Source organism: Podarcis vaucheri (assembly GCF_965113315.1).
Source record: "Podarcis vaucheri genome assembly, chromosome: 12".
NCBI lineage: Eukaryota > Metazoa > Chordata > Lepidosauria > Squamata > Lacertidae > Podarcis > Podarcis vaucheri.
The window spans coordinates 46,807,777-46,821,195 of record NC_138750.1 but is presented as its reverse complement, the minus strand read 5'-3'; the positions used below and the strand labels follow the sequence as shown (position 1 = coordinate 46,821,195).

Genomic DNA, 13,419 nt, shown 5'->3' with positions numbered 1-13,419 from the left:
TTATGTTTGGAACCGTGGTGCTCTTTTGGTTCTGTGCCAACCACAACAAGTCTTTCAATCTTGATCAAGATATCTAAATGCATAAAAAGGAGCAATGTATAAAAGGAGCGTGAAGAATAGGCTGGTCAGCTGTTGCTCCTGTATAGGAAAAGCCTCCTCCTCCATCAAATATATAAGTGTCAGCAACCTGTGCAGTGTCAAAACTAGTTAACAAGCCAGAACATAAAACCAGAGTATAATCTGGGTTAGTTTAAACTAAATTTTAATAAAACAGGGATTAAGAATGTGTGGTTCTCCCAGTATTGTTAGACTTCTGTTATCCTTCATAACTGGGTAAGCTAGCTGAGGCTGATGGGAGCTGAAGTCCAACAATCCCTCTGAGGGGTACAGGTTACCCATCTCTAGGTCAGAACAAACCACAGTTCACCAAGTTGATATGCAGTGTGGAGCTGTGATTTGCTCTGAAGTGAAAACAGATGCTTTCCTGTTGAAAGAGGAGGGAGAACATGTGAGCTGTACTGCGATTCATTTTCAGTCACCTAAATGCTGCTTATGCGATCATATGAAAGAGGCCACTGTCTGTTAGTATGCAAATGTTCTTGATGATACCCTTCATCTACAAACAAGAAATTTAATATTTAATTTAATTTAATATTTCTTTAATTTAATTTAATATTTCTAGCATCTACGGCTTGTTTTATATGTTCAGTTTGGGTAGTGTTGCAATAAATTCATGGGGGAGAAGGGACACAGTATCTTCGCGTCCCCTATATTGATAGCCTCTGGTAGGAAGCAGGTCCTCTGTGTGCTAGCAAAATGGCATGGAAGTCTGGACTGTGTGGTGTTTGTTTTGTTTTGAAGGGAGAGAAAGGATTACTCAGGATCTTCACAGTATTCCAGATAAATTATGCTATTAATCATTACTTACAAGGAAAGGATATATTTATGGTATCTTCACTAGAAGGGCTGTTGAGACTTGATAATGATTGGTATGGGAAAGAAACAGAATTTCATCTTGCTGCTTCAAAGAAAGCTGGATAGGCATCCATCATGGATGCTTAATACAAGTTGTCCTTCTGTTATGTCAGTTGATTGTGGCAGATAACTCACTGGAGTCCATATCATCATGCTGGTTTGGGATATACTCAGTGAGTGTGTTTATAATTTCCACACTTACTGCAGAAAGATTAAGGACGTGAGCTACATATTATTTTTGTGTCCTTTTTATCTTTTCAGATATGCCTCTTCATGTACGCCGCAGTAGTGATCCTGCGTTAGTTGGTCTCTCAACATCAGTCAGTGAGAACAATTTTACTGCAGAAGAGCCTTCACGGAAAAACCCCACCAGATGGTCCACAACAGCAGGCTTCCTCAAGCAAAATACAACTGGTGGCCCAAGGAGTCATGAAAGAAAGGTACTATATTTTCCCCCATCACAAACATTTGAAGAAGACACTACACAATGGCTCAGCATTATTGCTTTATTTGGAAACCCAAACTTCAAGAAACATTAAAAACAACAACTAAAACTTTGAAGCTAAATTTAAAATTCGTTTTAAAGTTGTTTAAATTTTAAATTGGCCTTAAGAACTATATATAAAATACACACAGGCTTAGTTCATGATGTTCTGTCAACCAAGTTGACTGTGGTGTTGCACAAGTAACATTACTACAAACACTTTTACACATTATAATTTTTTTTACTCCCTACATACATCCTTGAATTGTGCACATGCACTGGCCCTTCCATTAGAAGGAAATGACAAAATATTCTAACCCAGTTTACTCATCTCATTAAACTATAGTTTAATGTGGGTTTAATGTGAACAAGCCGTGTGCTTGGTGTACACTGCTAAAAGTCCCCACAGCACTTCTCCCCCAGTTCTCACACTGAATGAGACTGGTAAAATGAATGAAGCTGGTAAAATATGGACTGGATGAAGTATTTGTTAGGCAGATTTGTAGACAGTTGACAGACCAAACCCAAAGAGTGCTCACTAGCTATTTCTCATCATCTGGAGGGAAAATGACAAGTGGGGAGCCACAGGGTTCTGTCCAGGCCCATTGTTGTTCAACATCTTTATAAACTACTTGGATGAAGGTATTTAGAGGATGTTCATGAAATTTGCAGGTAATACCAAACTGGCGCTGTGGTGTAAGCCACTGAGCCTTGGGCTTGCCGATTGGAAGGTCGGCGGTTCAAATCCCCGCGAAGGAGTGAGCCCCCGTTGTTCGGTCCCAGTTCCTGCCAACCTAGCAGTTTGAAAGCATGTCAAAGTGCAAGTAGATAAATAGGTACCTATCTGGCAGGAAGGTAAACGGCATTTCCGTGCACTGCTCTGGTTTCACCAAAAGTGGCTTAGTCACGCTGGCCACATGACCTGGAAAAACTGTGAAATGAGCACCACAACCCCAGCGTTGTTCGCGATTGGACTTAACTGTCAGGGGTCCTTTACCTTTACCAAACTGAGAGGGGTGGCCAATTCCACTGAAGACAGAATTGGGATTCAGTATGACCTTAACAAATTGGAGAACTGGGTCCAAACTAGCAACATGAATTTCAATAGGGACAAATGTAAGATTCTACACTTAGGCAGGAAGAACCAGCAACAGAAATATAAGATGGGCGGGGGGACATGGACACCTGGCTAGCCATTAGTACATGTGAAAAGGATCTAGGTACCTTAGTAGACCACAAGCTTAACATGAGTCAAAAGTGTGATGCAGCATCAAAACAAATGAATGCTATTGTAAGCTACATCAATAGAAGCAGTTTCCTGATCAAGGGAAGTAAAAGTTCCACTTTATTCTGCCTTGGTCAGGAGCACACCTGGAGTACTGTGTACAATTTAAGAACAATAGTGACAAGCTGGAACGTGTGAAGAGAAGGGTGCCCAAGATGATCAAGAGTCTGGAAACCAAACCTTATGAGGAATGGTTGAGGGAATATTTAGGTTGGAAAAGAGGAGACTGAGAGGAGATATGATAGCCATCTTCAAGTATCTAAAGGGCTGTCTCCTGCTCCGGAGGCTAGGAACTAAACCAAAGTATTCAAGTTACAAGAAAGGAGATTCCAACTAAACAGCAGGAAGATCTTTCTCACAGTAAGAACTCCTGCAATCATCTGGTTGATTACTGTGATAATATGATGCTGGACTGATCCAGTTTTTTCTTCTAGGAATCTGTGAATCCATCTTGCCCAAGATTTTGTTTTCAGTCAGTGAGTAGCCAGATTATTAGGGTTGCAGGATTTGATTGTGTGCTGTTAAGGCATATTATTTGAAACTAAAATGATTGCTTTTGCAACAAATTTAGGTTCCTCCCAGTTCTATTATGCATCCAGTGTAGCCCTTGCTGTTCTGCCACGTTGTTGTAGCACCAAACATTTCCCCATATTTCCTTATAGATCTGTGCGCTTCACAAGCAAAAGTGGCAAAGTACTTCCAGACAGTCTGATTCATAATTTGTGATATTTTCCTCTCCTGCACATATTCTCTGAATTCAATATCTCCACATGAGCAATAATACTGGTAATTAAAGAAAGCAGCAGGAAGCTTGTTTTCTTATATACCTTTATTCTTAAACAGAGGACTTGAAAGGCCTTTCTTTGGTTGTTTTTTAGTTCCCCTGCTCTCCTTATTCTGACCTAATTCTGTCTGTGAGAGTACTTTATTTTATTTTAAAAAATAGTTTGATATGTTTCATTTTCAAAGCTTGGTTATAGAAATCAATTCTGCAGGCGAAACACATTATGCATTACTTTTTGAGTAATGTCTGGAACTTTACAAACACTCTGAAAATGCTCTTTTATCAACCCAGAGATTTAATTTTTATAATACTTAGGTGTCCTACCTTCTCCATTCAGCCTGCCTTCTAGCAATAAACTGCTTACAGATCTTTGTTTGAGTAAGCAGTATATACAGTTTTGTTCAATAAAAATAAATTATTCACAATTTGATTCACCATTTGGATGACTTTAGGAGACAAAGGAGGGCACATTAAAATAATAAATTGCTCCACTTTCTATTATTGTCTTGTCCTTATTCTGTTTTCTCCTCCAATTCAACTTTCCCATTAGTTCTTTTTTCCCCCAGTTACAGCTTTCTTATAATGTACTCTTTGTTGGAGTTCCATTCATCTTCCAGTTCCCCAAATCTCAGACAATAAACAAAAGGCCAAAAAGGCAAACATTCTGGAACTCATTTTTAACCCCCGCCCATTGCTTCTAAACCTGTTGTAGTAGGGAAGAACACTTGTTGAATCAGTGGCAGATAAAGTTGTATTTGGTTTGCTTCTTTCCACCTCCTCACAGAGCAGTTGATTTGAGAAAGTTGGCATGAGGGCTGAAGTGACCTAGTACCAGTTGTTGGAATAGCAGCAGGTGGGGATGACATCAGATGGACTTGTTGATAGGATATCTTTGTGGTTCACAGAGCTGGATATACATTTCTGATGGTACACTTTGGTATGAAGTGCTGGCACCTTTTTTAAGAGGGATGGGGAACCTTTTTTGGTTTAGTGGTAGAGATTATTATCTGCTTCGGCCACATGAGCCAATTTTTGATGAGTGGCCAGAATGAGCCCACTTGTCAATCATCTGATATCATAATGATGCCATGTGAACAACAGGTGGGTGGTCTTGCTCACCTGTCACACATGGGGGTTGGGGAGATAGCAAGCAGGACTGAACTTCCTGTGCATCACCTGATGGTTCGGGCTGCTATCTACAGGCTTTCTGCATTGGAAGAGTAATGGAATTCCCTGCAGGGAACCCCTTTGTGCACCCAAACTAAATCCCTGTCTAAGAGGTGAGGAGCAGGGCATTTGATTCTGCTATCTGTAGGTTTGGGCATGTGAAGTCTGCATTGGGTACCAACATCTCATCATTATTATTTTAGCAAAAAACCACTGTGTGGCACACATACTGTTAAATGGTTCCCTGTATGTTAACATCTGTTGCTAGCATAATCTAACCTGAAAAGACCAGTGGAAATCCGGCGCAAGTAATATGCAGATATGTTGTAATAGCCAGAAACTTTGATACCCATTTGGGGCATTCACTTACGATGCTTGCTACACAACCATATGTAAGCCTTACCCTCCCAGCCCAACCTACCTCATAGGGTAAAGAGGTTGAAATACAATAACTCAGAGGTTTTAAAGTGTGGTCTGTGAGCTCTGTTTAGATCATCCACAGGAAGATTGTTGAATAGTCAAGGATGTCTGTATTTAATTGGTTAAATTAGGACCAGATTATTGAACAGACTAACCAGGCTCTTATCTAGAGTGAATGTTTTTGATATCAACACTGAAGAATTTTTTTTAAAAAAATTATTTTGCTTCACCACATAGAAAGGCAAGTCTAGGGGCATTAAAATATGAGTTGCTGATATACTTTGTAGAACAAAAAAAGTAGTCTGCGAAGTTCCTCAGCAACTTTAAAGTGCTCCATGTGGTGTGCAGAGGAGAGAAGTTTGAGAACTGCTCGTGTAACCCAATGGATGTCACCCCTGCACTATTTTGATCAAAGGGGTGATGATAAATCTCACAGGTAATAAATAAATAGGCTGTTCTTCAGATACTAGCTAGTATTATCATTTTGGATGCCAGGCAATTACTGTTAGCTTTGGAATGCCATTTATTTAGTTAAACCTTCTGCAAGTAGATGCTTTCCAGATGTTTTGGACATGATGGGAGTTGTAGTCCAAAACATCTGGAGGGCATCTTTAGTTAACTGATCATGCAGTCCTCATATATTCATTCAAGTCTTCTTCCAAAAAGACATGACCATTTTATAGTCAGGTTTTTGCAGGACTTTTTTTCAGCTGGAATTCAGAAGACCTCAGTTCCGGCACCTGTCAGGTGGGCACCATTACCATTATAAGAGAACAAGGGAGGGGTTTATAATGAGTTCCGGCACTTCTTTTTCTAGAAAAACACACTGGGTTTTTTTTCTATGTGTGACCAACAGTGTCTCCCTTCTTTAAAAACTATTTGCCTTTCACATTATTTGCATCATATGTGGTGAGCTTTATAAGTAGAAAATATGCCGTCTTTCTGCCTAACACCTGATACTCAACTATCTACAGTAGTTACTTGTCACCTGCATTTTACTTTCTCTTGATTGTGAATGCAAATGTGGAGGCAATTAGTTCTCACCTTAAATGTATATATTTGAATATATGCATTTTAAATTATGTAACACAGAGTTTCACTCCCTTAAAATTTACCTAGATACACAGTACTGTGAGGGTCCATACCTTCCACGAAGCAGTCACATTTTACAGACTCCAGTTAGTAACTCCAATATTTTTGCTTCTTTAACTGTTCAGTGTGTACTTACTTCCCTTCCATCCCAGCTGAGCTTTGACACACCGCATAACAGAATATTAGATGTAGGTCTGCTGGATTAGATCAGAGAGTAGCCTTATTTCATATCTAGGAATACAGACTGACTTAAGGAATGGAAATGATGACAGCAAGTGTGTGTATAGAAAGAGAGCTTTTCATGAATGTGAGAGGGCAGGGTTAGCCTCTTCTCTCTCTGCATTTTTGTCCTGATCCTGATGGGCTACTTAAAAAACAAACAAATGTTAAACAGGTTCAGACATTTAATGAGACATCCAAAGGCATACAGGTGTGCGTTGTGGGACTTTGACCTCTCAGCAGCAGACCATGCCATATAACAAATCACTTTTTAAATTCCTGTCGGTTTCAAAAAAGTCTGCAGTAGGAATTGAGAGGTGATGGCCAAAGCAAGGGGTGGGCGTCAGAAGGTTCTAGTTCCAGAGGCACAGTTATCTTGGCGGGAGACCAAGGTCGTTCAGGACCATGGATAGTGCTTCTGCAAAGCAAGCCAAAGTTTTGTCAGCAAGGTCCTAAACTAAGTGACTGTGGTTTATAGCAGGACTATGTGGTCTCAGATTGGTAGCCCCACTCCCTGGGTACTTCCTCCTAACGGGTTGGTAACTTCTGCCACTGTGGGATCCTTCAGAGTAATGGGGTTTCCAGATATATAATTCCCTTCTCAGGGCTCTCAGGATCCCCTAAGGAGTCTGTGGGTGAGTCAACATAGGCAGTAGATGTTTTTCACTGGGGTTTAGGGGATATTCTGGTGTCCATGCACCCACAGAACTACAGTTATCAGAGGACTCTATTTCCAAGGGGTCCTGTCTTGGGGCCATCAAGAAATGCAAATCCAAAGCTCCATTGAAAATGCAGAAATAGCCACATAGTTCTTTGGATCCAGGCCATAATGTATGATTGCACCATGCAGCAGTTTGTCATAGTTATGGAGCTGACAGAAGGAGAAATGACTCTTGTTTTTAATTCTAAACATCACCCAGAACCCAAATCCATTCTGAAAAGCTGCTGAATCTTTTAAAATGTCAATGGACATAGAGCCTCTTGCCTATGAGAGCTCATGCTGTATACTAGTTAGCCTTTAAGGTGATACAGATACTGTTGTCTTTGTGGCAACTGCCTATTTTGGATACACTTCTGGAATCAAAACATTAAGATGTTTGCACATAAATTAACTTTTCAGACTAAATTCTAAATCTGCAATTTAATAAGTTTGGAAATATGAAGGGTAAATCAAACCTAACTTTAATTTACTCTGTTGACAGACTTTAATGTTTTTAAGTCCTTGTCAAATGAGAAGGGGAGCTGTACTTTTTAAGGAGTTAGAAAATGTGTCATAATTGCTTAATTTTTAAAGCAATTAACACAGCTAGCAAATGTTGGGAAATGAAAGATATATACAGTAGGTATATATACACACTTCTATATATAAATAAAATCTTTTGGACTTGATAGTCTAATGTCTGCTTTTCATGTGGGGATAATATACTCAAAGCCAAATGTACCAAAACAGACATAAAAATAAAATTAAAAGAGCATGTGTGCGAAAGAGAGAGTTTATTATCTTATTACTTGGTGTGTAGGGATTCATTATTTTTATGTTTTAGCAGCTAATGTTTTGGGGGGGCATGGGATGGTAGTGGAATGAAACTAAAATCCTATTTACTGTGTAAGAATGAATTTCAACATTGCTGTTTTTCAAAATGGAAAGAAGTTTTTAGTTCCCAGTGATTTTCCCATTAGGACTTACGCATTTCCCCCATGATTGATAACTGTTTTTTGAAAGCTAGTGTGATATATAACTACTGTCCCTGTCAGCAAGTAAATTGGCCTGCTAGGCATTCATGTACCAAGAACTGGATAGATAGGAAGCACACACACACACACACACACAGAGAGAGAGAGAGAGAGAGAGTGAACGAGAGAGAGCATGAATTTACACACCTTCCTGTGCCACAGAGTGGCCCTTTTGGGGCAGAATGAATTTCTGCTGTTGTTTCTCTCTTACCACCATTATGCCAATAGAAGTGGCAGTTGATGAAGAGGATTAAAATTTCTATTTGCCCTTTTAGAAAAAGGAGTTGCCCACTGATCTTAAAATGATAGGATTCTTAAAAGTAAGGAATAGAACATGGGTGGGGAACCTTTTGCCTTCCCCATACTGCTGAATTGCAACTCCCATATTCCCACTGGCCATGCTTGCCTGCTGAGTCTGATGGGTGGTGTAGACCAGAAACATCTGGAGGGTGAAAAGCTCCCCACCCTGAACTAGAACTTGGCCGTTGTGACATTTATTTGTTGCCTTTTACCAAGAAAATATTCCAAAGTTACTTAGAAATACATAAAATTTAAACAGCATTTTAAGCAAGATCTAGTGGGCAGAATTCCTGGAATGCTCATCAAACAGTGCCAGTGTGGTATAGTGGTTAGTGTCAGACCACGACGTGGGAGACCAGGGTTCAAATCTCCACTTGGGCATGAAGGTCACTGCGTGAGCTTTTGGCCAGCCACTGCCTCTTAGCCTAACCTACCCAACCCACCTCGCTGAGTTGGTAGGATTAAAATGCGGAGGGGCGGAAACATGTGCAACTGTGAGCTCCTTGGAGAAAAAGGTGGGACAGGAAGTGTCCAAGTGTAGTACTTCACACAGGCTTATGGTGGCTTGGCCATGTATTGCTAAGCCCTGGTTTGAGCATAAGGGGTAAATGCTGCCACAGGGTTTTTAGAAGCATAATGTGATCATAATGAATACTGAGAAAGAAGTTGGAATTGATTCTTTGGTGAGTTTCATCTTGACTGACTAGGATTTGCAGAGCAGATATAATGCAGATGGATTATTTTGAATTATTGTCTACATAAGTAGGCAGTATTTCTTGTGGTATATGGTAGTTTTTCCTCTTTAAAATGCACCTGGGGGAAACAAACAGTTTTGTGTCTCTTCATTTTTTTGGTCTTATTAAACTACCAGCAGGATTAAAGCCCAGCTCGTGCATTGTAATTACACTACATCAATCACCATATGCTGTTTTGTTTGTTTTGCATTATCTTTATTGAGATTTTACTGTGAGATTAATGAGTGGAGAGTGAATTGGGGGGTGGGAATGGAATTCATCAGAGCTCTTGGGGCCTGAGAAATAACAATGTGAACTGTACTTAAGTTGAGAGTTTTTGGTTTTGCATGTGCACATACAAAGCCAAGCAGCATCTCATTTGTGATGGTTCCTTTGTAAACAAGATAAAATGACTGCGGCATTTTGACTTTTACTTTATTCTTCAGGTATGGTTCAGATTCTCCACTGCCGACTGTCGAAGCAGAATATTGGTTGCTTAGTGGAAGAGCCATTTATCACCACTGACCTTAATAATTGCCTTTTCTGTAAAACTTTTTGGCTTTAGTCAGTTTATCATTCAAAAGTATCAGGGAAACACATTTAACCTGGGATGGTGAGCTTTTCATGAGTGTAAGGGCATTGGAATTAAAATACAGCACTGGTTTATGAAAGGGTCTGCTATCTTCTCACAGCATTGCTATCTAATCCTCTACTCTTTATGCGTAAGAGATTAGTTTTACTCATAGAGCTGCAGAGGCAGGCAGTTTTGAAAGGGTTTTGATAATCAGGATGGGTAACAAGTGGTCATTTTTCCCCAATGTCTTTCTCAGAATGCAAATTTTCTGGTCCTTCTTTTCATCAAATGATCTGAGATAAATGCATTCTCCCCCTCTTGACTCCCTAATTATTATAAATAAATTATTATTTTTAAAATACTCTTCCTGTTTCATCCTCCCTTAACCATTTTGTATTGGAACAATCTTTACAGTAGTTTACATAAAAGACTAATAGATCCCTGATATTGTGCCATTGGAGCTGGCCCCTCTGTTATGTATGTCGTGGGGACATCACCTGTCCTGTCTGCTTTAGTTTACAAGGTCATGGCTCTAAAATCATCTGGAAATAGGCAGAGTGTTAAATTGCACTGTAGAATGATAAAATAAACTGAATCTACCCAGAGGGGAATAGAGACTGCCAAGCAATGGTGTCCGTCTCATTTAATATATACAAACACTTGTAACAAGTCACTCGCTGACTGACACAATTAGTCTCTATGTCCCCATTATAGAGGAAGCCTTGAAACATGTGCCTGACATGCTGAGTAAAGAGAATTTCTCCAAAGTGGCCTTTGTCTCAAAGGTCATGATGAAAATTGCTGGGGTGGGAGTTGTTGTTGTTTAACTGCATATTGGTCCTTCGACTATTCTCACCTGTATGTTAGGGGAAACCTGCTGATAGCATGATGAAAAGAGTCTGTCTGTCTGTCTGACTGACTGTCTGTCTCTCTTTGCTAGGAAGAGTGTGGGAACGGAAGACAGTCTTATCTCTTCCGCTGTATGTACTATTGTACTGTACTTTTGCTTTTACTTCTGTCTGTTTCCCTCTCAGAGCGAGAGAGAGAAGACACCATGACTCCTTTGTCTGTATATAGTGTGTAAATAATTATATAGATTACCTCTACGATGTGTCACACTTCTTGCTGTGTTATGCTAGAAGATTAGTGTGCATATATCATTTGATATATGTCACTGAAGCGCACTGGAGAAGAAGGTAAATGCCTTTTCCAGAGCTGCGCATACCATAGGTCGCTTGGAGTTCGGGGCTGCAAGGGCACCCCCAACGCGTTCTCCAACAACCAGGACTGCATGATCATGCAAGCTCCCAGAGAGTTACTCACAGCCACTTTGCCCTTCCCAGGTCTTTTGAAATCTTGTGTCACACTGAACTAAGCCAAGTTTTGACTGAGTATGCCATCTGAGCCAAGGCTCATGGTTAAGCTCTGTTGGGGAACCTGCATAGTTGCACCATCCTGGTAATCCGTTGTTCACAATTTTAGTGGAAATATCCATGCAGCAGAGCAAATAATATGGTTCTGGATAAACAGCTGGTAGAAGACTGTTCCTAACGCCCTTTGAAAATCCAGAACCAAAAATCCTGCCTGGACATCCCTTCCTCCTGTCTGCTCCTCTTGACCTGTGACAAACATATAGCCCAGGAAAACAGCATTTATAACAAATGAAAAACTTGTGTGTTCAAACATCAACGCTGTTTATAACCTACACATCAAATAATTGTCAGAATGAGATCTGTATGGCAAAGCACTAAGCTGTTCTTGTTTTTGCTTTGCCATATATAATCTCAACCCTACACAGAGTCCCACCTACTTACCTGCTGTGGGATATGAATAATATGCCAGTAGGAAAAATAATTTGGAACACAGAGAAGCTCTAGTTAGCATGTCCACACTGTCTCATCACACAAACAGAAGAAGAACACTTGCAGAAAGTTCTTGTTGGAGATGGAAAAGTCCATGCATGAGAGCCCATGAGCAAGGGACAGAATGCAATATTCACAGCTCATTGGTGGTCCCCAGGTTCCAGATTCATTTTTTGTCTGCCCTGGCTCCTGGCAAGCCAACTATAATTTGTTGTCCCCCCTTTCAAAAGTTAGAGGCTGTAGAAGGTCTTGTGCTGAGATTACAAATCATTTGGTAAGACCTAGTTCTCACTGAGTGGTCAACTTGTGCCAGGGCTGTACTATTTTAAGCTACATGTTGCTGCTTCATATGCAGAGAACTCATTAGAAATCTTCCTACATCTTTATGTGGTACAGCTCAGTGGGAATTAGACCTTAGCTCTTACACAGAAAGGCCTAACCTTCTACAAAAATAGGTTGTAGTCCATAGTTAGATGTAGAACTGAAGTACATATGTGTACTTTGAGATTCCCAATATTGTTCTGAGATAATTTAAAAGTAGCTGTCTGGAGGTTTATTCTTTGCATAGAATCGGATTATGTAGCCTTGTTGTAGAAGTATGTATAGAAAATGGTAATTGCCAATCAATGTAGTAGTGGGAGTTCATTATCCGCCCGGTCTTCCTTGCAAGAATGCTCATTTGCTCAGTCAGAGAAGCCGGGGATCTGTCATATGACAAGGTCACATCAATAAATTATGGTTTAAAGTGGTTTTCCCTCACGTCAAGTCATATTTCTTTTTCCCAACTGTGATTTTGCTTTAGCTTTGCACTACCATCAGATGATTTAAATAGTTGCTGTTGGCTCTTAGCAGTTGCAGATATGTTTTTGACACAAAGAGGAAATGGAACGAGAAGCAATATTCTGCCACACACCTGACCTGCTGCTTTCTGTCAAGGCCTTTGGATGACTATTAAATTCCAGACAGCTCCCTTTCCACTATGGAGGGCCCTTTCCGTGACTTGCTACTTTGTCTCTTGTTTCCCCATTGTGCATTTTAATAGGACCTTAATCCCTTTTTTATATTTATTGTGCTTCAGTCTGGGGACCAGAACCCCATATGTATCAGAGAGGGCGCACATAAATAGGCAGAGTGCTCTGTTTATTGCTTTAAGGTTTGCACCATAGATATATAACACGACACAAAAGAGATTGTACTAGGATTGTCTTTGTCCCAAGCAGGATTGATATCCTTCCCCATTGGCTGGACCCTTCTCTCTTCTCCCTGGATTCAACATAAACATGATTTGAGAAAAACTTGTTTCTCACCTTTCTTTCCCAGAGGAACTGTGTCTGTCCTTTTCCGGTAGCAGAATCCAGGCTTAACCTGTAAGCCAGGATACTCTGTCACATGTTTAAGCATTTCAAGATTCCTATTGATTGAAGACTGTCAGGGTTGTGTTGTTTTTTTTTTAAAAAAATATATTCTTTTAAAACTAACCCCACTTTCTATACCTCTCCCTGCCTTAAATCTTAATAGCTACACCTTATTTGAAGCTGTTAGAAGCCCCTGGTGTGTTGTAGCACAGGTTCGAACACACTCACTCACCTGCAGAGTTTGCTAACACACTCGCCATAGCGTTTGCACCACTGCTATAACTTTTTAAAGAGAAGGTCCATTTTGCACATGAGTTTTCCGGAACTGCTGTAGGGAAAACATAGCAGCCTGTGAGTGTGCAAATGCATATTGCATTTTAACAGCCCCTAGGACACACTGGCTATAAAAGTGCCACACGTAGACTTTCAGTGCT

General features: G+C 40.2%; 1 protein-coding gene across 3 annotated transcripts in view; it reads left to right on the top strand.

Annotated features, from left to right (window-relative positions):
- Positions 1-13,419, top strand: part of PARD3 (par-3 family cell polarity regulator) — a 551,152-nt gene that overhangs the window by 227,736 nt on the left and 309,997 nt on the right. For all 3 annotated transcript variants that reach the window (XM_082192160.1, XM_082192159.1, XM_082192158.1), the window contains exon 4: positions 1,237-1,415. In XM_082192160.1, the coding sequence (XP_082048286.1) occupies positions 1,237-1,415 (179 nt within the window). The remainder of the gene's footprint in view (positions 1-1,236; positions 1,416-13,419) is intronic.